General features: G+C 39.7%; 1 protein-coding gene across 21 annotated transcripts in view; it reads left to right on the forward strand.

The window, feature by feature from the left end:
- The window catches only part of MICAL3 (microtubule associated monooxygenase, calponin and LIM domain containing 3), a 112,600-nt gene that overhangs the window by 30,167 nt on the left and 62,963 nt on the right, over window positions 1-19,470 (forward strand). For 14 of the 21 annotated variants that reach the window (XM_014937246.1, XM_014937244.1, XM_014937251.1 and 11 more), the window contains 7 exons: window positions 622-678; window positions 2,565-2,669; window positions 5,152-5,250; window positions 7,923-8,030; window positions 8,705-8,891; window positions 11,800-11,888; window positions 13,041-13,128. In XM_014937246.1, the coding sequence (XP_014792732.1) occupies window positions 622-678; window positions 2,565-2,669; window positions 5,152-5,250; window positions 7,923-8,030; window positions 8,705-8,891; window positions 11,800-11,888; window positions 13,041-13,128 (733 nt within the window). The remainder of the gene's footprint in view (window positions 1-621; window positions 679-2,564; window positions 2,670-5,151; window positions 5,251-7,922; window positions 8,031-8,704; window positions 8,892-11,799; window positions 11,889-13,040; window positions 13,129-19,470) is intronic. The other 7 variants (XM_014937260.1, XM_014937262.1, XM_014937261.1 and 4 more) reach the window with 2 other exon arrangements.

Here is a 19,470-nt window from a genome sequence, read left to right on the forward strand (position 1 = left end):
TTTTTTTTTTTTTTTTTTTTTGCATATTGTCTTGCTCAAACTAATAATAATAAAAACTTGGGTTTCCTCCTTTCAACTCTGAGGAATTTTTACCCCCTGCGCTACAGAACTGATCTGTTAGACTCAATTGAGAGGGGTCTGCTTTTGAAGACAGTCTTTTTTTACCTTAGAGAATGATTCATTTTCCTAAAATTGTCTTGGCCTTAGGCCTCATGGTGACTCAGATGGATCTATGTCCTTGTTACACTGATATCTTTTAAAAACCTGTACCTCTGCGCTTCTAATGCATTTATTCTGCCACTTCTTTTAAACTTTCCATTTCCTTCCTTTGATCTAACATCACGGTGTGAGTTATATGGAGTGTCTTACCATCTTTATCATACTAATTTCATTACCTTGTGGCTTACTGACCTAATATGGATATATATGGATTGTTTTTTTAAAATTTTCCCTACAGGATTAGAGTTATTATTGCCAGTTTTAGAATATTCTTCTTAATAAACTGTTACGCTATTTTTATGGCCTCTTTTCTGTCTGCAGCATAAGAATAATTAGCTGAAGTCGTTTTTGACTAGCAAGTTGGTCTGTGGTTGTTATTAAGCTCATAATTTTTGCCTGCAGAGATACAGGGAACCTGGTGCCGGCTATCCCGGGGAGCAGAGTCCCAGACAGGAAAGGGTAAAGAGCATGAACAAATGGCATGGATGCTGATGACACGAGGCTGTGGTGGATGTGTGTAAGACAGAGAGCAAACCTACTGGGTAGTGAAACACACTTATCCTAATGCTGCTGTTAACACGCTGGAACTGCTGAGAGGCAATTAGGTCTGATTATTTCTGTGTGATACCCACAAAAATGCATAACAGGCCCTCGTCAACGGTTTGCTACGTGCTTTTATTTTGCCCTGGATCTGGCACTTGAGCTCTTCCCGTTCTTTTTCTCTTACACCTCTTTATTGAAGTTTGCTGTGGCTGTAGCAGAACAAGAAGAGTTATGTTTTGTGCTAATCCGTGCGAACATGGTTGCATTGTTTCCACCGCTTGCTTTCTGGATGGTTAAACAACTGGCATTCCATCCTGCCTCCTACAGGCCCAAAGTAAAAGGAAAAATGATGAGGCATTATTTATCATAGAGACTTTGAAGCCTTCTCAACAATGAAATATTCAATGTCTGTCTGAATGGCTCAGTATTCTACAGAAGCATGGGAAAAGAGAAGATAGGCACTCAGAAGAAATGGTTGATTTGAATTCATATTGACAAATTAATTGACATTCCAGTAGGGGCTTTGAATGAATTAAGTCATAAGTGGTAGCCAGCTATAAAACTGTTGCAACTTTCAGAATGTATTCTAACAAAAGACTCTTGTGGGCTGAATGTTTTCTGACAGGCAGTAGAAAATGAATAAGCGTGTGTCTGCAGTGACACAGAAGCCCACAGCTTTATAATAGGCCCTAGTTCTAGTGGAAATGATCTAGTAGGAAGGAGTAGGTGGAACTGAAGGCAGCTGAAAGTAGAGAGTGTTATTGATGCATCTGAATGGGAGGAGTGTTTCTCGTAAGTTGGGTGTGAACCCAATTTTCTGTTCTGCTCTGGAGGACAGTTAGCAATACATACCAGCATCCTGGAATTCCTGACAGATCAAGCCTAAGGTTTCTTTGTGCACAGGTTTGTAGTTCCTGGCCCCCTTACTTTTGAATTCTACAAACAAATCAGTTGAAGGCTGTGTGATACTGTAGGTTGTAGTCCTGTCCTGTACAGGAGGCCACAAGCCAGGTCTGTTTTCCAAGACACTAAATAGACCACACAACAGTCAAAGAAGATTGATGTGAAAGACCAGAATAGCAGAGGTGTCAAATATTGTGCCTGGAATGTGTCGACATGACAATGCAGTAAAAACAAGTAGGGCAGTGAAGTTACAGAAGTAAAATTGGCAACTTCCATGATAGTTTGATTGTGCTGTGATTTGTTTCAGCCAGTCAGTCTCATTAAATGTCCTCTATTTGGAAAGTACAGTGTTCACTTTTCATATACCAGTGGAGACAAACCCATTCTTTATGAGAACTGAAGTGCATTACCATAAAAAATGGTTTCTATGCACAAAATCTGAGAAACACAATTGTGTACAGGTTTAGATACGTATAGAAAATCCTTGAGAATTGAGAACTATGGTGAAATAAGGTGGTGAATAAGCTCCTTTGTGCATGATAAAGCCACTTTTTTTTTTCTTTTTTTGGATGGTAATGCCAGAGAAAGAGGCCACACGCTTGTTTGGGTTTGGCTGCAGCAGTCCTAGGTAGGAGAGTTGTGAATAACGACTAATTCAACTATTTTTTCTTGCCCTTGAGGGTCAAAGCTTAGCAATTAATTAGAACAGTAGACCATGGAAATAAATAATTTCCATTTATTGGAAATAAAAACAGGCTTCACATGGGAGCTCCTCTTATTGTTCTGCATGTGAATTTCATACTTGTTGTCTGGCATTTTTGGTGTCTTTTCTTTTTGGGGCTTTTTTCTTTTTTTTTTTGCTGGTTTGTTTACTTCCTTCCTCCTTCCTCATCTCACAGAGATCTCCTCGTTTATTTTCTGATGACCAAGTGCCTGAGAATATTGAGCAAAGGGCATGTCAGCTGGCTGCCCTCCTGGAGTCCAGACCTGCAGCAAGGCATCAGGTGACTACAGCCCTGCCTATCTGGTGTCCAGTCTGGGATACTGGGTACCAGTGACATCAGGAGGCAGAGGGATAGAAAAATTCACCAAAATATGATGACCATTGCCGTACAGTCATGTGGTTAAAAAGACATTGTGTAGTCTTTTTGTCCTATTGGCCAGTTCTTAGCTGTCTCTTTGTTTTGATGAATGGCAAGATTTCTGTTTCTCAAAACACAATATAAACAATAAGCTAAAAAAACCCAGCCTGCAAGCTTCAGAGTATATGCTGAAAACCAGCAGCACTCCAGATCAAATCATCTCACAGCGGTCATTTACCAGTGAGTTGCTCCCAAATTTTACTTGCTTCTGGAAGCAAGAACATTCGCATTTTCCAAGCGTAATTCCTGCCTCTGAAGTACTATTTTGTGTCCATGCTTCCTGCAAACTTATTTCCAACAGTAGAGTTGGCAGCTTGTGCAGATTTTCTTTGATTCCAGTGTACGCTTGGATTTGGTTTGGTTTTGTGCTTAATTTTCTTTCCAGTGTATCATCTTTGGCACATGGGAGCACACCAGTTTGAGCAGTGGTTTCTTTAGCTTCTGGTTGCTTGCCTCTATCTCTGTTTTCAGTTATCTCCAACAGCATTTGGCAAACTGGAGAGTGCTTTTGGAAAAAGCCATCTACATAAGTGATTTTTTTTCATAACTTACTGAGTTAGCCCATCCAAAATCAAGCTCTCTCCTTGGGCTGGAATATAAACAGTCCCAGAACTTTTGCTGGTGGGCATAACTTTTCCAAACTATGTCAAAAAGAAATTTATAACATTTAGGTTACTTTCTATTGCTGTACTTTTGGGGATGCTGTCTTTGCTGATAATAAAAGTCAGTGAAGCTTTTCTCAAGGAAAGAAGAGTGAACCTTTGGCTGGATTTGAGGTAGAATTTGGGGACATAGAAGAAACCATGAGAGACTGGGTAAGAAGACTAATTTAAACATATTAACATCCATTTGCTTCTGGGTGACACAACTGAAGACTTTAGGCATAATCCAAGGACAGCATGCTCATGTGCATTTCCTTAGTTGGAATGATGATACAGAAATTAATATCTAGATCAAAACATCTTGCTCCTACCTTTTGTGTTGCTCTCTAGCACTTTTAAGCTCCTTTAGGGGGTGGAAAAGATTAACAGCATTACAATGCAAAGATAGAAATTGTTTTTGAAACCATCTAATTTCTGCATAGTGCAGAATTAAGGAGGAGAGAAAATATTAGGGAGATGGAGAACACAAAGTAGAGGAAAGGATAAAGTGGGTAGGGCAGAGAGGAAAAAGAGGAAACAGATGTTGGAACACTGCAGGCAATGATAGATTACGATGTGGGATTTAAGGGAAGAAAACAAAAATAGGGTAGTAAGAGAAAGAAAGCTTAGCAAAGAGAGACATATCCAGAAAAGAAATTTGATGAAGTGTTGATGATCTTAAATACAGAAAATCGAAGTATAAAATAAACAGTTATATTTCTTTAGATTGAGGAAATTGTGAAAACCAAGCTATTTTGCATTTTGTCCAGTAGATGTAATTTTGAGGCTAGGCTATTCTAAGAGGCTTGAAATAGCTGTTTTTGTGGGTCACACAGCTATGTGACATTCATTTTTCCTTTTGATAATGGAAAACATAATTTTCTTGAAAAAGAGGGACAAATACTTGAAACTGGCATAATTTTTCTTTCCAGATTCTAATTTCTAGGCATGCACAGTTTCTACCAGTGGTATTTGTCTGATACTTCACACTATTGTTTTTTTTCCTATTTATGTGAAGTGCTTCTTGGGAGATGGGCATAATGAGCTGTGGAGATAATGATGTTGGAAGACCAAATTTTGGGTTCTCTTGTCAGGAACCAGTTCCAGAAGGATGCAGATCCTCAGTTTGGGATTTATTGCTTCCTGTTTGATGAGCAAGAACAGCAGATTTTTTTGTTTCCCCTCAGCTTACAGTAAATTTTAGGCTGGAAATTTGCTGCTAATTACTGGCAATGCTCACAAGTTGATTTCTTTCTCTTCCATCACCAATGAGAGCAGGCTTTTAGTCCATGTAGTTAAAATACAGAAGAGGTCTCATGTGGCCTTGAAATATGGTATTAGTGCCTTAGGCCAGTAATACAGTACAGTGGGAGATACAGGATGGGGAGCAGAGGAAATTGATTTGAGGTCTTTGGCTGGTTGGGTTTATAGGAGGTTGGACATCTGTGGAAGTAGGTAACTGCTTCCAAATGGTCCTAAATAACTTAAAACCTAATAAAGAACAGATCAAGAATAACAGTCTGCCTCAGTAGGGAAAAAGTGAAGAGACACTGGGCTTCTTTTCTCCAAGTTTTCCTAAAAGAGTCTTTAGGAAATTTGTTTTGATGGTGGGTAGAAGGGCCTGAGGGGTTTTTTTTTTTATTTTCTCTCCTCTTCCCTCTGTAGCCGTGTGTGATTGCTTTGATTTTCATTTTATTTTTTAGCCTGAGTCTCGGCGATTCTTTGTTGACCAGTGGGAGCTCTCCCTTAGCCTCCGTTCTTCTAATCGCCCTTCTTCACCTTCATCTGACTCTCTCCGACAGGTAGCGTTAGCCTGGGCGTTGCGAGGTGCACCCAGCTGTGTTTGCTTCCTGCACCCTGGCCCCACCAGCCAAGGGCACACCACAAGGGATGGCTGGGCTTTTGCAATGCTTCACCTGCAGAATGCCATGTCTGTGCATATTCATGCACAAATGAGAAGCCAGAGGCAACCCGTGGCATAACGTGGTCATTGTCAGCTATAGGGCAGTTTGAAACTAAATACTATATTTCATGTTTGGTGTAAACGAAGAGCTTGTGGTACATCTCACTCTCTAATAGGTTTTTTTTGAGCACTGATGGTCCTGGCTTTGCAGTAAAGCTTTGTTTTTTGCTGGCTGCTTTTGTTGAAATCTTGGGCCAAACTACTATATGCGTTTGTGCATATGTGCTTAATGGACAGCGTGAAATAAAAGTGCTTTGGTTTTCTGAAAAATCACTGAGAATTTGAACTAGTTGCAGTTGTCACACGTAAACACCAGGAACTTGATTTGACCTAAGCTGGAGTGGGTTCTCCTGGAAATGTTGCAAAACATTGTACATCCTGTAGGATTTCCCTACAGATGGAAAGTTAAAATGCTTTCTTTAAGACCCAGTATTAGACCAGATATGATCTATAGGAAAAAAGGCAAACCAAATCAGAAACACAGAACCCCAAATCAGAAATTCAGCAGCTAAATTTCCCTCACCAAATAGTCCAAAGTATTGTGAGTAAAGATTGCCATAAACACTTTTTAAGCGTGGAACTTCATATGTGCTGCTAGAACTCTAAAGATCCTGAAGCAGCTGCAGTTAAGGTTGGATGAAGGATTCAAAGCAAAACTTGTTCAGTGGAAACCTGGTTCAGCTAAAAGAAAAATTTTCCCATGGAAAAAATCGAACTGCCTTTTAAGAAAACTTAAAAAGCTTCAAAGGTTTCTGGTCTTTTAGAGGAATATTGAAAACTTTTGGCCAGATGATGGTGGTTACCAGTTAAAGATCAATTTGAATGAAGGGAAGAAAATTTTTCCAGTGGGCACCTTTTTGAATGTAAAATTTGACAAGATGCTATGTATGACATTGAAAGGCAATTCTGCACTTATGTGTGCGCACACATTGGCTGAGGAAAAATACATAGAACCTGCAAAATTTTGAAAGAAAAATGGTGTGGTTTTTTCTTGCATATATAAATAATGAGTGCTCCACATTTTGGGGTGGAAACAGTAGACAAGTAGAAGTTCTTTCTGGATAGAAATAAACCCTCATTACTGCAGTGGCACAAAGCTTAAAGAATTGGGACTTCAGTGATAGCAGGGCTAATCTCTGATGGCTGAGCACTCCATTTTCAAAATCGTTTTCCCCAAAGTACCACCCACTCAGTGGTGAATTTCAGTTTGTGATGCTTCCTGCTGTTCTCATGTCTGAACATGTGAAGGTCTTAAACATTCCTAAGAGGCTAATAACAACACGTTAGCAATCTGTGCTGTTTTAATAGTTGTGGGAAATAACAAGTGTGCTTCAGGCAAGTTCTACGATGTGACTAAAGGGGGTTTTGAGTTACAACCTCAGTTGTGTAGTCCTTTCCTTCAGAATACTGTTATCTGTGGTATTTTGCACTTGCCAGAAGCTGGAGAGTCTCTCTGATGATCCTTCATTTGCTCAGGAGACTCCAGCTAGAAACATTCATCACGCTGCTTAGTCTGGAAAAGGAAAATTGCTTGGCGTGCTCCTTGCTGCTCCGAGTCAAATACATGGCGTTTGCAGTGGGTTTGAGCTAACAGGGATGTAACCACATAATTTTCTTAACCACGTAATTATAGCCAACGGTTGTAAGTATTTCCTGTGAGAAACACTTCCTCTGCTCCTGCAGTGACTGAACTTGGCTTGCCAACACCCATTTTCTACCATCTAAGGTAACAGCCAACCTGCCTAGATTTCTTGGAATATTGAAAGGTTTTTAGATCTCCAAAGTTATGGAGTCAGTCAATACCCTTGCTGGACAAAAGCCTAGTCATAAAGCCGTGTTCACAGTTAGGGATATGTTCCAGAGGTATGCAGGTATGGCTTTAGCGCATTGGATGAGGCTCTTGCATCTTTTTTTTTCATGTAAAATTCTCTGTATTTTTAGCATTGGAAGAATTCATGTTTTTGAATCACTGAGTTCCTTAGTTAAGGATTTCTCCCTGCGCCATGAGTGCTCTGTAAATGAATTCTTTCCAGTTGCTAAGCATATAAATATGCTGTTGTGATCAGCATGTTGCATTAGACTATGTGACGTGTCTTCCAAAAGGTCTTTGTTTCTGATGGCAATTTTACCTGGAACCTAAAGTCTTAGTTTATATTTGGCCTTGCCTTTAAGAAGTATCTATGCTCAGGTTCACAGGTACAAAATATCCCACAAGCAAAAATAAGATCTGCTTTCTTCATCATTAGAATATTTCTAGAGCACTTAAAGAATGCAAAATGCAAGCCTTCTTTTCCGTTGTTACAGTTGATCCTGGACTGTAGTGGTGATTTCTGATGACACTAGCTTTGCTATTACTACTTGTCACTTCATATTGTCCACTGTCTTGGCATGATTTGACCTCTCTGCACCTTTTCACCACCTAACCTATTATCATTTTAGTCATTTTTTTTTAATTTGATTTTTTTTTTCCTTTTCTCACTGCCCTATTGTTTTATTCCATCCATCTGGTAGAAGTATATAAAGATGTACACAGGCGGCGTGAGCTCATTGGCTGAGCAGATAGCCAATCAGCTTCAAAGGAAAGAGCCACCCAAAACCCTTCTAGACAAGAAGGAACTGGTAAGACGATGTACAGAAGATGGTGCGTGTTTGTGATTTAGATGTGCTGTAGATCTGAAGTATTGTGAGTGTGCAGTTGTTACTACCGCTGATGGAATCTGTCCTAGCTTTGTGAAAGACTTCTCTTCCCTTTCTCCGTCCACCCTCACTCATGTCCTCCATTTTCCTTCCAAAATGTTTTAGTCAAATCTCAGTGTCCAAGAGTTTTGCGTAAATATTTGAGAAACTTTGTCATATTTATGAAGACGTGTTTGATCCATTGGGGCTACTTCTGCATTACTGTTTTCTGGAGGAGATACTGATTTTGATAACGTGGGTCTAAGAATTGCTGTTTGAGGAATTCCTAATGGTTTTGACTTTCCATCATACGCCTCCTTCAGTCACTTATTTCAAGGTCATCATTAATAGTACTGCTGTCCACTATTCCATCCAGAGTTTAGTTTGCTCCTGACATATGTAGGCATGGCATCCTAGGACCTTCTTCCCTTGGACAATAAGGTTAGTTTTTGGTGTCCTGGTTAAACCTGTGAACTACGTCCAAGAACTGTAGCATCCGCGTGTGGAAAAACCGCAGCATCCAGATGCTCCTGTGTCCACAAAAATGAAGAGAAAATAGGACCGTGCAGCGGTGAGGCTGGACACACACAAATTTCACCCTGGCTGTTTCTATCTAGGGCTCACTCAAAAAGGAGTTCCCTCAAAACCTGGGAGGCAGCGATGTCTGTTACTTCTGCCACAAGCGAGTCTACGTGATGGAGAGGCTGAGCGCCGAAGGCAAGTTCTTCCACCGCAGTTGCTTCAAGTGTGAATACTGTGCGACGACTCTGCGCTTGTCATCTTATGCCTATGATATTGAAGATGGTAAGAGAAACTGCCTTTTGGCCCAAATTCTCTTTAACTGTCCTGGAAGTCCGTCTAGTGATTTCACCTCTTTCTTTGCTTAAAAATTATTTGGCGAGTTAGGGAAGAAGGTAACTTCTGTTCCAAAGACACCATCTCTGAAATTGTTGAAACGGTGTGGGTTTCCTGTGGACAGGTCATGCTGACAGCAAAATAACTGAGCTGGTAGGAATGAATATAACATAATAACAGCTGCTAGAATGCAAAGAAACAAAATAGTAGTTGGGGGCTGAGTTTGAAGGCTGGACCCTTTACTTTTACTATCAAATGAGGAAACTCCTTAGTGTTTAATGCCCCTTAGGAGAGAATAGCACATTGAAGACAAATGCAGTCAGCTTTTTCTACTTGAAGACATCGCAACTGTCCAACTCTGTCTGTTTATTTTAGATGTACTAAAATAGGAACTTTGTAATCAGGAGCTGTGATAATAGCTCATTGCTAAGAGCTCATCACTAAAAGAGCTCTATTTATATAGTGAAAAATTGAGCATTAAAATTGAGTAGAGGTAAGTCAATGTTATATATATATATATATAGAAAGTGTTGTTGAAGTAGTTACTTAAGATTCAGTAATGATTCTTGTTTTCTGTATCTGACAGACTGAGGAGGAAGGAAAATGATTACAAAACTTGCTGATGACTCAGTTAACAGATTCTAAGATTTGCCAAGAATTAAGGGTAGCTTCAGATATAGCTAACAAATATGACAAACCAAACAATATGGCAGCAGATGAAACTCAATTGGTCAACAAAATGTGCATATTGAAAGCAATAATTTGAAATCACACATCGCTTGTGAAAAGTAATCTCCTTCTAAGAGTAGCAGTTCCATTCTTTGCTTGAGCAGTGATTGACAGAAAGTTCACGTTTTCTGAAGAAAAGGTGTGAGAAAGTATCTCAGATAAACCTTTATTTATATCAGCAGGTGTGCCTTTTTTACTTCATGGATGCTGTTTATCTTTACTCCTCTCTCAATAGGAAAATATGTGCAAAATGTTGGTATAGAAGCTACAATAACAGAAAAAAGATGTTAGTGCCGATAGTTTTCCCTACTCATTGAACAAAAATTAAGGAAAAATTATAAACTGATATAGCATGGGATGAAACTCCAGAATATTCTACTGCAAATTGAAATGTTATAAAATTTATAGGTATCTGCTGCGTGTAGCTGGGAAGAATCTTTTTGCATATACTGGGTAGACCATCTAGGCTTAAGGGGCAAAAAGCCAAAATTATGTATTTGATGATGTGTTATAGAATGACTTTGTGATGGACTTGCTCTGTCACAAAGACCTGAGCAAACTCAGAATCATCAAACCCGTTTCCCAGTAAGGAACAGAAAACCCATTATGACTTGGCCTGAAGGTCAGCAGGCTTGGCATGCGAGTTTAAAGGAGCCAGTGGTAATTTTGAAGTCTTAAAATCTGACATCTAAAAGTAAAAGCTTCTTCAGTAATCCAAATAGGGGGGAAAGCATTTTTTGAGCCCTGCTGTTATTTTGGGCATTCATAAGTAATTGAATATCTGGTTATATGATTAGTAATAACAGACTGAGCTCCTCTGTCAGCTGTATGGGCTGAGACAGATTTTGCCACCAGATTTAGTGATTCCCTCTGCCAGCAAGCTTGTGTATGCATTTATGGCCAGATAGTTCTCAATGAAGTAAACACAAAGCTCGGAATTTCGGCACGTTTAGAGCATTGATTCTGAAATACTATTACATGCCTGACAGTTGTGTATGTATATGAAGCAGATATGGCCAAACAGAAATATGTGGTAACCCATCTAATCTAACAATTGTGAAAATTTAGCTTATATTTTACTCTGGGTGTTCTTTGAGAGAAAAAAAAATAAAGCTGTGAACGTGTTATTGCCATTCATCTAGCTGTTCGGGCTGATGAGCATTCTGCAGAGTTCTGCAGTCAGTGTCTGGTTTTAGGCTTCAAAGTCTGAGAATTTTTATCTAAGAGCTTTTCTGTTGCTGCTCTTCTCAAATAACTTGAAAGAGCAGTTTTTGGAAAGAATAAATATTAAGAAAGGCTTATTTAAGCAGAGGCTTCTCAAAAGATAGAGTTTGTCATTTTTCCATCACAAAACAAAGCATTGTGAATGCTGGAGAAACTAGAGGAAGGATCAAAGGTCAGAATATAGGTTTGAAATGTGTTAGGGAAGTTGTAGGAATAGGATAGCAGTAGGGGATGCTATGGGCTGTGTATACCAAGCGACATACACTGGAAGATAATTATGTGCCATCCATTTGCTGCTATTATTGTTATTTGCATTAGGATATTACTAGTGCTGCTTTGGCTCCCTGGCAGTGTTCAGATACCAGTGAAAACCCATGTAGATTTCTGGGGTGTTACTAAACCAGTAGTATCACAAAAGGTTTTGATTGTGAAAATGAATCATTGGTTGATTGTCCTTGTCACAAGTAGCCACTGTGCATTTTAGAGATGGTTCTTTGGGAGTTAACGCTGTCCTCTCCTGCTTTTCCTCTGCTGGTTGTATTCATTCTTGCTTTTTCCAAAAGTGCTTCTGCCAGCTTTTCATGTGATGATTTCTTTGTTCCTCACACACTGCCGCATTGTTAGCATGTGATACCACACAAGCCCTCACAGCTTTGCTTTGGTGTTTGATAGGATTTTAAGCTAAATGGCTGTCAGGCACCCAATGGAATGGAGGCTAGTTTGGGGGGGGAGAGAGGAGGGCTGGAGTTAAAACTTCAGATAGTGTTTGCCTCCATGTATAGCGAATAAACTAGATGGAGCAACGAGAATGGCAGCAGAAAATAAGTTGGAGTGAGATGGATGTTTATATTGTGCTGAAGTGCTGTGTTCTCATTGCTGACCGTCCCTCCTGTTTTATCTGCAGGTAAATTCTACTGTAAGCCTCACTACTGTTACCGACTCTCTGGTTATGCTCAAAGGAAGAGGCCAGCAGTGGGTCCTCTGTCAGGAAAGGTAACTCATTATTTTCATCTAACGTGTCATGTTTAATAGCTGTTGATTCTTAGCATTGAAAAAGTAAATACTTCAGAAAGTAGAAGAATTCAGAGTGCATTGAGTTGCGTTCTTATGTCATAAGATCTATGTTCTAAGTTCTATAAATTTTATTTAAAAGCAGTCCCTTTAATCGCTGCTTTTCTTTTCATGGTTTCTTTATAAATAATGTACTATCCCGTTCAGGACAGGATTTTGATTTGTTTTCTTGTCAGCTGAAATACTTATGCAGTCCATGTAGAGACTAAACTAATGTTACCAGTTTTGGTTTTGCTTTGTTTCACCGTGGTTTTTCTTAAGATGAAACAAATTATTTGCATTTCCTTTGAAACATTAAGTTCTACCCCACTTGCATAGGCAATGAAGAAGACCTGCCTTCACTTAGGAAGGTTTTCTCTGTATTAATGCATTAATTAAACCTGCATGGAAAGATAGGATGTCCCTTTTCCTATACTATCATAATGGAAGCATTTGTGCTTTAAATATAGGATCAAGACACACAGCGTAATACAGAAAAGTCTGCCAGCTTTTTTCATTACAAACCAAGGCACTTAATTTGACTCTTTAACCTCCTGTACAGTATTTTTGCATGCTCTGCTTGAGCAACCTATATGGTAGTCTCTAAACAAGTTTTATTATGCTTGGATGCTATGAAATGTCCCTCCCCCTTAAATTATATTTTCCTTTGTGGTAGTGCTTGTCTTTCTACCTCTTTCTTGGGTTTTATTAGTATAAGCTGAAGCTGTACTGCTTCTTTTTGGAAGGATAAGGGATCCATCCCAATATTTGTGCTATGCTTCCTGCCAAAATAAAGACTAAAAGTGGTACTTGTTTTATTTCCTGGATGAGCAGACTTCAGGGATCTTACTGCTTTGACTTTCTTGGATATCTAGCTTGTTTTTCAGAGCTTTAATAAAGCCTTTAATCAATTGCAAAGGAACACGCTTAGTTCAGACCTTATGTGGTGATTAAGGTGTATCTGAATTGCAAGAGGGATGTCTTCCTAGTTCAACGTGTTCAGTACCTATAGCCTCACATGGAAGAAAAAAAAAAGTGTGTTGCTGAGACATTTTCAGTTTTAACATGAATTTAATTTCCTCCACATTGTTACAGGACGCCAAAGGACCTCTGCAGGACGCCATGGCAAGCGATGGCAGTGGACGGGCAAATACCATCTCCGCCTCAGCAGAGAGGGCCCCAGGTAGCTCCGCTTCCTTCTTTACCAGGGTGGTGCAGTACTCTCTTGGCCTCTTTGACAGAGTTAGGGTGGCCAGCCAGCGCCTGCAAAGCACAGTTTCCTCGATTGGGCTCCAGGTAGCCCAGAACCCTTTGGACTCCTTTTTCATGTGTCAGCTGATGGCTTTTGGGGTTCCCTTTCTCTATGTCCAGTCAGAAGTTCTCATGCAGATCCTAGGGGAATTCTGTGGGCAGCCTGCTGACCAGTAAGAACTAATGTGACCCAACTTTATGAGCTGTATAATTTGTGTGATTTTTGCCGTGCCGTGTGAATTTCGTGTGTTACGTGAAAGTCTCAATATATTATTTTGCACTGCGGCTTTGGGGCCTAGATGTTCTCAGTCCTTTCAAGGACATTACCCAGAAGAATTCCAGGAAAACACAGATGCTCAGTTGAGGCTCTTCTCTGAGTGGGCCCGGAGAAAGACCCCTGGTCTGTAATGTATGCAGCTCGGCGTTACTTAAGTTAAAAGTTCTATTGATGCACTGGAATAACTCTCAAACTGGATTTCTGTGTTTGCCTGAATTCTGGGTGTGGTTTCTTGTTCTCCCAAGCTTCTCCTCATTAATCTGGTACTTGAATGGGAAAGATCCCATTATCTCTGGATTGTGTCTCCTTTGGAATTCCGGGTGTCTATGACGGTTAATGGGATTGGATTCCTTAAACCCCTTGAGTTTCGTGGTGATGGCAGGTCATGGTGCTCTTCCCTCACTGCCAGAATCTGTGCTGCTCCTAGCCATGGCTTTGGGAATGGGGTGGTGAATGTGTGTGTCTTGCTGTGAAGTAGTTTTGCCTTTTAACTTGAAATTCTAATTCTTTCTAACATGGGAGAAGTGTCTGTGCTACAAATGCTCGTTTGCCCAGCCCCGAAGTGCTCATTTAGTGATGTCAGGAAAAGGAAGAGATTTGATTCCTAGTATCTGGTTCCATAACACTATGGATAAACTGAATCAGCTGCTTTTAGAGAGGGAGCATACTTAGAGCAACACTGTCAAGAAAAGAATATTTTCACAGTGCTAGTTGAGAAAAGGCCTTAACAACATGCAGGCAAATAAAAATGATGCTTTTGTTTGACTTTATGCATTATTCTTGCAAGCGTTTCTAAGATTAACTGAATGCAGTCCAACAAAAATTTATTCTTAGTGTGGTCAGTTGATTCTTGAAGTGTAGTTACTTTCACAGTTTCCTCTCTTGTTTGTGTGGAATTTCTATATGACAAAATGGAGGAAAGTGAAAAGGTGTGAAAGAATGAGCTTTGCCAAATACTGTGGACAGATGGGAAAAACACAGCATTTTTGTGCAACTGGATAGACTTAAAATTGCTTTCTCTAAAAGTGAAGAGATCTTTTAACCTTTTTTTTAAAGCTGGAACCTATTCTCTAAGATGGATGGAAAAAATATTTCTTGGAGCATAATAGGGCATCTGATGTGAGAATATGGTAATTTATGGAGTGAAGCTATTGTTGATGAGAAGCGGAAGGAGGAGAGTTTAGCTGTATATATCAATTAGTTTATCAAAGCAATTGCTGACAGAAAGTCTCCTTCCTCTGATGTAGTCCTTTCAACTGATTGAATTTAATTACTCATTTTTATAAATGAGCATTCAGTAAAGAGCATCTAAGTGAACACTAAGTAGAGCAAGCAATAGGCCATGGTTTGCTAGAAACTTTTATAAATCGACTATAAATCAGATGTTTCCATCTTTTCTTATGTAGTGGTGGCACAGTCATGTAGCAGAACTGTAGTATTTCCAGAAGAGTAAAACAGAACAGACACCATTTTATCAAATGGCAAAACTTGAAATCTAGAGCTCCTTCTGCTTGTTTTGTAGTTCTCTTAAGCAGTGTACAGCTGTAGCATCATTTTTAAAGCTTTTGGACCTTTTAAAGCTTTGCTTCTTGCAGTGCCCAAAGTACATCAGAACGTACTCAGCTTAGCTGGATCAAGCTAGGTCATCTTTAAGGCAGTGTGTTGTGGTGCATTCTTGTGTGTGCATGACAGAAATACATTTAATGGTGGAAGAGAGGGCAGTGGCTCTGCCTTTCTCCCCCCCTTCTAGAAAAACGCCACTAGTGGCCGAGATTTTTTTCTGTGTGAAGTAAGTTCCAAGCATATCTTAAAACTACTGGCTTAACAATGGTTAAGGAACAGGAGAAAGCTATATGCAGTGTGCTTTAAAAGCAAGCTACAGTGTCATTAAAGGCAGGTCAGTTTTCTCTCAGTGTAACAGTCATGTCCTGTGGGTACTTCCTACATTTAGCTCCTTCTCTTTGCTGGGTAGGTAGGTGAGGAAATCTGTGATGTGTTTACAGTTACGTATACCTTGAAAAAAAACCAAACCGAACTCTTTTGAATTACCAAGCTTGATAATACAGTGGAAGAATAGGATGATTCCTGAATAATCAAAAGGAGTCTATAAGATTGCATCTCAGTATTAACTCCTGACTTTGAACTATCTGTGTATACGCTTTCTTCCAATTCATTAAATTATTTGTTTAAGAGACTATAGACATCCTGCTTTCACTGTAGAGTAGACAAATACCTCGAGCAAAATCCTGTCTGAAATGAACATAGAGACAGAGCTCTGTTTCCAAGGCTCCGCTCTACCGATCTGTTAGACTCATCTCACACAGGTCATACATCTGAACATGTTTGACCTCCCTTAAGACAAGTGCCACCAAATGAAATTTGGCAATAGCCATTTCAGACCCTCAGGTCTGGGCCAGTCCTCAGTAGTAAGGTAAATCCTGATGTGGGGTGTAAGTTGCCTCTAAAATGATTCAGTAAAAAATAGAAAAGTGTGAAATTCACAAGTTTGATATCTGATGGAAAGATAGTTTAGAACGTAAAAGGAAGGTGTACAGCAGAAACATCAATTAAAGAACATACAAGACAAAAAACCCGCTGTTCTTAAATTTCATACCTTTTGAGTTAAATTCAGCAAAGTGCTTGTTCAGTGAGCTTCATGGTGACTCGTACAAGGCCTGCTTTTTAGTTGCCATGGCATCCCAAATGGAGGTAAATTGCACGGGTTCTCCCCCAACACTCACTGCCTCTTTTTCTATGCCACCAAATGTATCCTCATCTTTTTTAGCCAGCTTAATGCTTAAAATGTATTCAACCATAAAAATAACATTCAGAAGGTTTGGTCAGCTGAGGTACGATTGGTCAGAACAAGCACTTGTGATGTGTGACTAACCTGATTGGCATGTATTAACTTTGCTAAAGATGTCAGTCCCTCCCTGGGTGGCCGCAGTTGTAGCTGGCATTTAATGTGTTTAGTCTGTCCCTTGTACTGTCGTGACAATAGTTGCAGGACACAACCTGTGATAAGCAAGTTGAGGTTTTTTTTAGCTGTCAACTAGAGTCTTGCAAAGGTTTTGCCTGGTTTGTGGGAGAGCCTGCGTGGTGGCACCTGACGTGGTGGTTACAAGGGATGTTCCTGGGGAGGTCATGGTCAAACTAACTCTTGCAATAGCAATCAACCTTTCATTTTGGGAAGTGGCAACAAGCTTTTGAGTGATGGATGCCATTCTCTCCGGGGAAGGGAAGTTGGGGAAAGCTGTTACTGTGCTTTTGGTCCTGCTGAACTGTGGCATGCTTGTCGTAGATTCTGTAACCTTTCTCTGTACCCTGTCTGCCAGTTTTTCCTCTATCTTCTGCATTTGCCTTTATGCCAAAATTGCTGCTATTGCCAAGAGAAAAGAAACAACTTTGCCTTTCAGCTGTCTGTCCCTTTGATAATCTGTAACTGCTGTGTCTTGAATTTTTTTGAATATTATTTACAGTACTTTATATGGTTTTAATGTTCTTTTAATGCCAATGCTGTTTTTCTGTTTGTTCTAAAGGTCTGTAAGAACATATTTCTGAACTTTCAGCTCTTTCTTGACAGATGGACTTGGAACAGTCTTTACCCCCATCAGCTTTATGAGAATGCTTCTTGGGGTGTCTTTAGCCAGTGATGTTTTGTTGTAAGATGTTTCCCATTTCAGGCTTGTGTTCCCACAGCAATGTGTTCCTGTCCCTGTTGGCAATGGGGAGTTCGTAAAGGGAAGACCTGCTAGGGAAACTCCTACTTCAAAATGTACAGCAATAAAAGGCAAGGCATGAGATCTTTGCAATAGTTACTTGCCCCGTGAAAGATTTAAGATGCCAAATATAAGCCATAATATGCAAAACTGAAAAATGCAATGCAAAGTAGAGGCGCTAGGTCTTCTGCTTTTTAAAATCACTAAAAGATATAGTGTATATGAGATAGGTATGCAATATGAGTAGTTAAAAATCCTCCTATGGATGTGCCTTAAGTGTGTTCAGGGAGCAATGTTCTGAGAAGATAGAGAGTAGACACAGTCTTCACAGTAGACTCTTAAACAAGTAATCTGTTGTATATAGGAAGCAAAGCTGGACTTTACATGAGGAAGTTCTTTTGCTACTTGACAAGCTAAAGAAGGGTGGCTGCTTCCTCTAAATGGCATGCCCTTCAAATAAATTATCTGGGCCACGTTTTCAAAAGGATCTTAACTATCTGTACAATTTAAAGGAATCTTTATGAATGTATCCAGTATTACTTGCACACAATTCTTCTGTGTCTAATGAAGTGCAAATACATTTCATATGTATTTGTGTAATTAAATGAGCTTCTTGTTCATAAACATTGCCTCTTTACAGTTCTGTATATGTTGAACATGCCTTACTTGTGACAGTGATTCAGCTTGAAGCAATACTGTTTGCTTGTGCAAACAAATATACCTTCATGAAATCCTTCACTTGATCACTGCTTTTCATTATTATTCACATCTGATTTTTGTTCTTCTTTTAATTTGGTATGTTTTCAACATTAAATTACAGAAGATAGCAGCAAAGTAGTTCTGTGACATCATGTTCTGTTTGTGGTGCCTTCATTTTAAAGCACTGAACTCTGTGCGTTTACAAACACATCCGTATCCCACCCTCCCACCCCATGCCCCCCAAAAAAGCAAAAAAAGTGCATCCCTATATCAGGGCACACCACCAAATTGGAAGGAAAGATAATTCCTCTACTACTGTGCCTTGAATGTTGTCTGTTCTCTTTGGAGGAGCCGTGGTGGTGTGTTTTGCAGGACATGGCACATGATACTGAACCCTTTTATGGGATTTCGTACAACTCCAAAGAGATCTGATGCAAGATTTGTTTCTCTCTGCTGGAACATTTAAAACATAAACTTAAGAACCAGACCCAGTATTTTTGGAAGCTGAGAAGAGTGTGTGGGTTGCCCGATTAGGACCAAGGTTCAGTGCCCAGTGAATCATCGCTTAATAGCAAGCCAGGAATCTCTGTTAGGATAAAGTGCTTGACTGTTCCCGGTCCATCATGTTCCTTGTCAGTGTTCTTATCAGGATTTGGGTGGCTTTGGCGTAAAGGAAAGGAGAATGCTAAAGGACCAGCAATTTGAAGCCCAGAAAATTTGGAAAGGCAAAGGCATGATGGAAAGGGTATTTGCTCTAAAGAGCAGAGTGGCAGCTGACCCGATAGACTTTCACTGAAAAATCCTGAAAACAGTTTTGGGGGATGGAGGAAGGATATACAAAATAACAATGTGCTCAGCTTGTGCTCATGGCTGGATCCTGCTAAGAACACTTTCTCTTGGGAGTAACTGGGCTCCCTATTCCACCTTTCTCTCTGGCTTTCAGACCTGTAGATTTGTGGCACTGGAATATTTGTTTATTGTTTGTATGTGTATATTCTGAAGGGTGATATGAATTTTTCTGGGCACTTTAAGAGCTTCACTGAATGTTTGTGTGTCTTAGAAAAATAGTATCAAGTTTGTGTGAAGGAGCTGGATTTTTTTAAATTGCAGAAATAAATAAAATGTCTGGGGTTTTGGTTTGTTTTTTTTTTCTTCTGAAAAGTGGAATCTGCAAAATGACCATTTTGAGATTGTTCCCCTCAGAGAAGGAGGGGAATGTGCATAAAATAAGCTTGGTGACAGATAATGTTCAAGTGAGATGATTAGTGCTCAGAAAGGCTTCATGTCTCCATTGTATAGCCTCTTTGAAGATTTTGATTTATGCAGTTGTTTTTAACCTTGTTTTTGTTTTGGGTGTGTGTCTCCTTTTAAAATTATGTAACACGTGGTTTTTCCTGTTGCTGTGAAATCAAGACATTATTTGTTCAACTGTGTGAAATGTTCAAGGGAATAAATTCCAAACAAACTTCAGGTTTCTGAGTTGGGTTTTTTTTTGTCATCCCCCTTCTCCCTCCACTGGTTCCAGGTGAGGGATGCTGCGGGGGATACAGAGCTGGGGGAGAGTGGAATGAATAGATTT

The sequence above is a fragment of the Calidris pugnax genome, unplaced genomic scaffold (genome assembly GCF_001431845.1).
Source record: "Calidris pugnax isolate Ruff unplaced genomic scaffold, ASM143184v1 scaffold1, whole genome shotgun sequence".
NCBI lineage: Eukaryota > Metazoa > Chordata > Aves > Charadriiformes > Scolopacidae > Calidris > Calidris pugnax.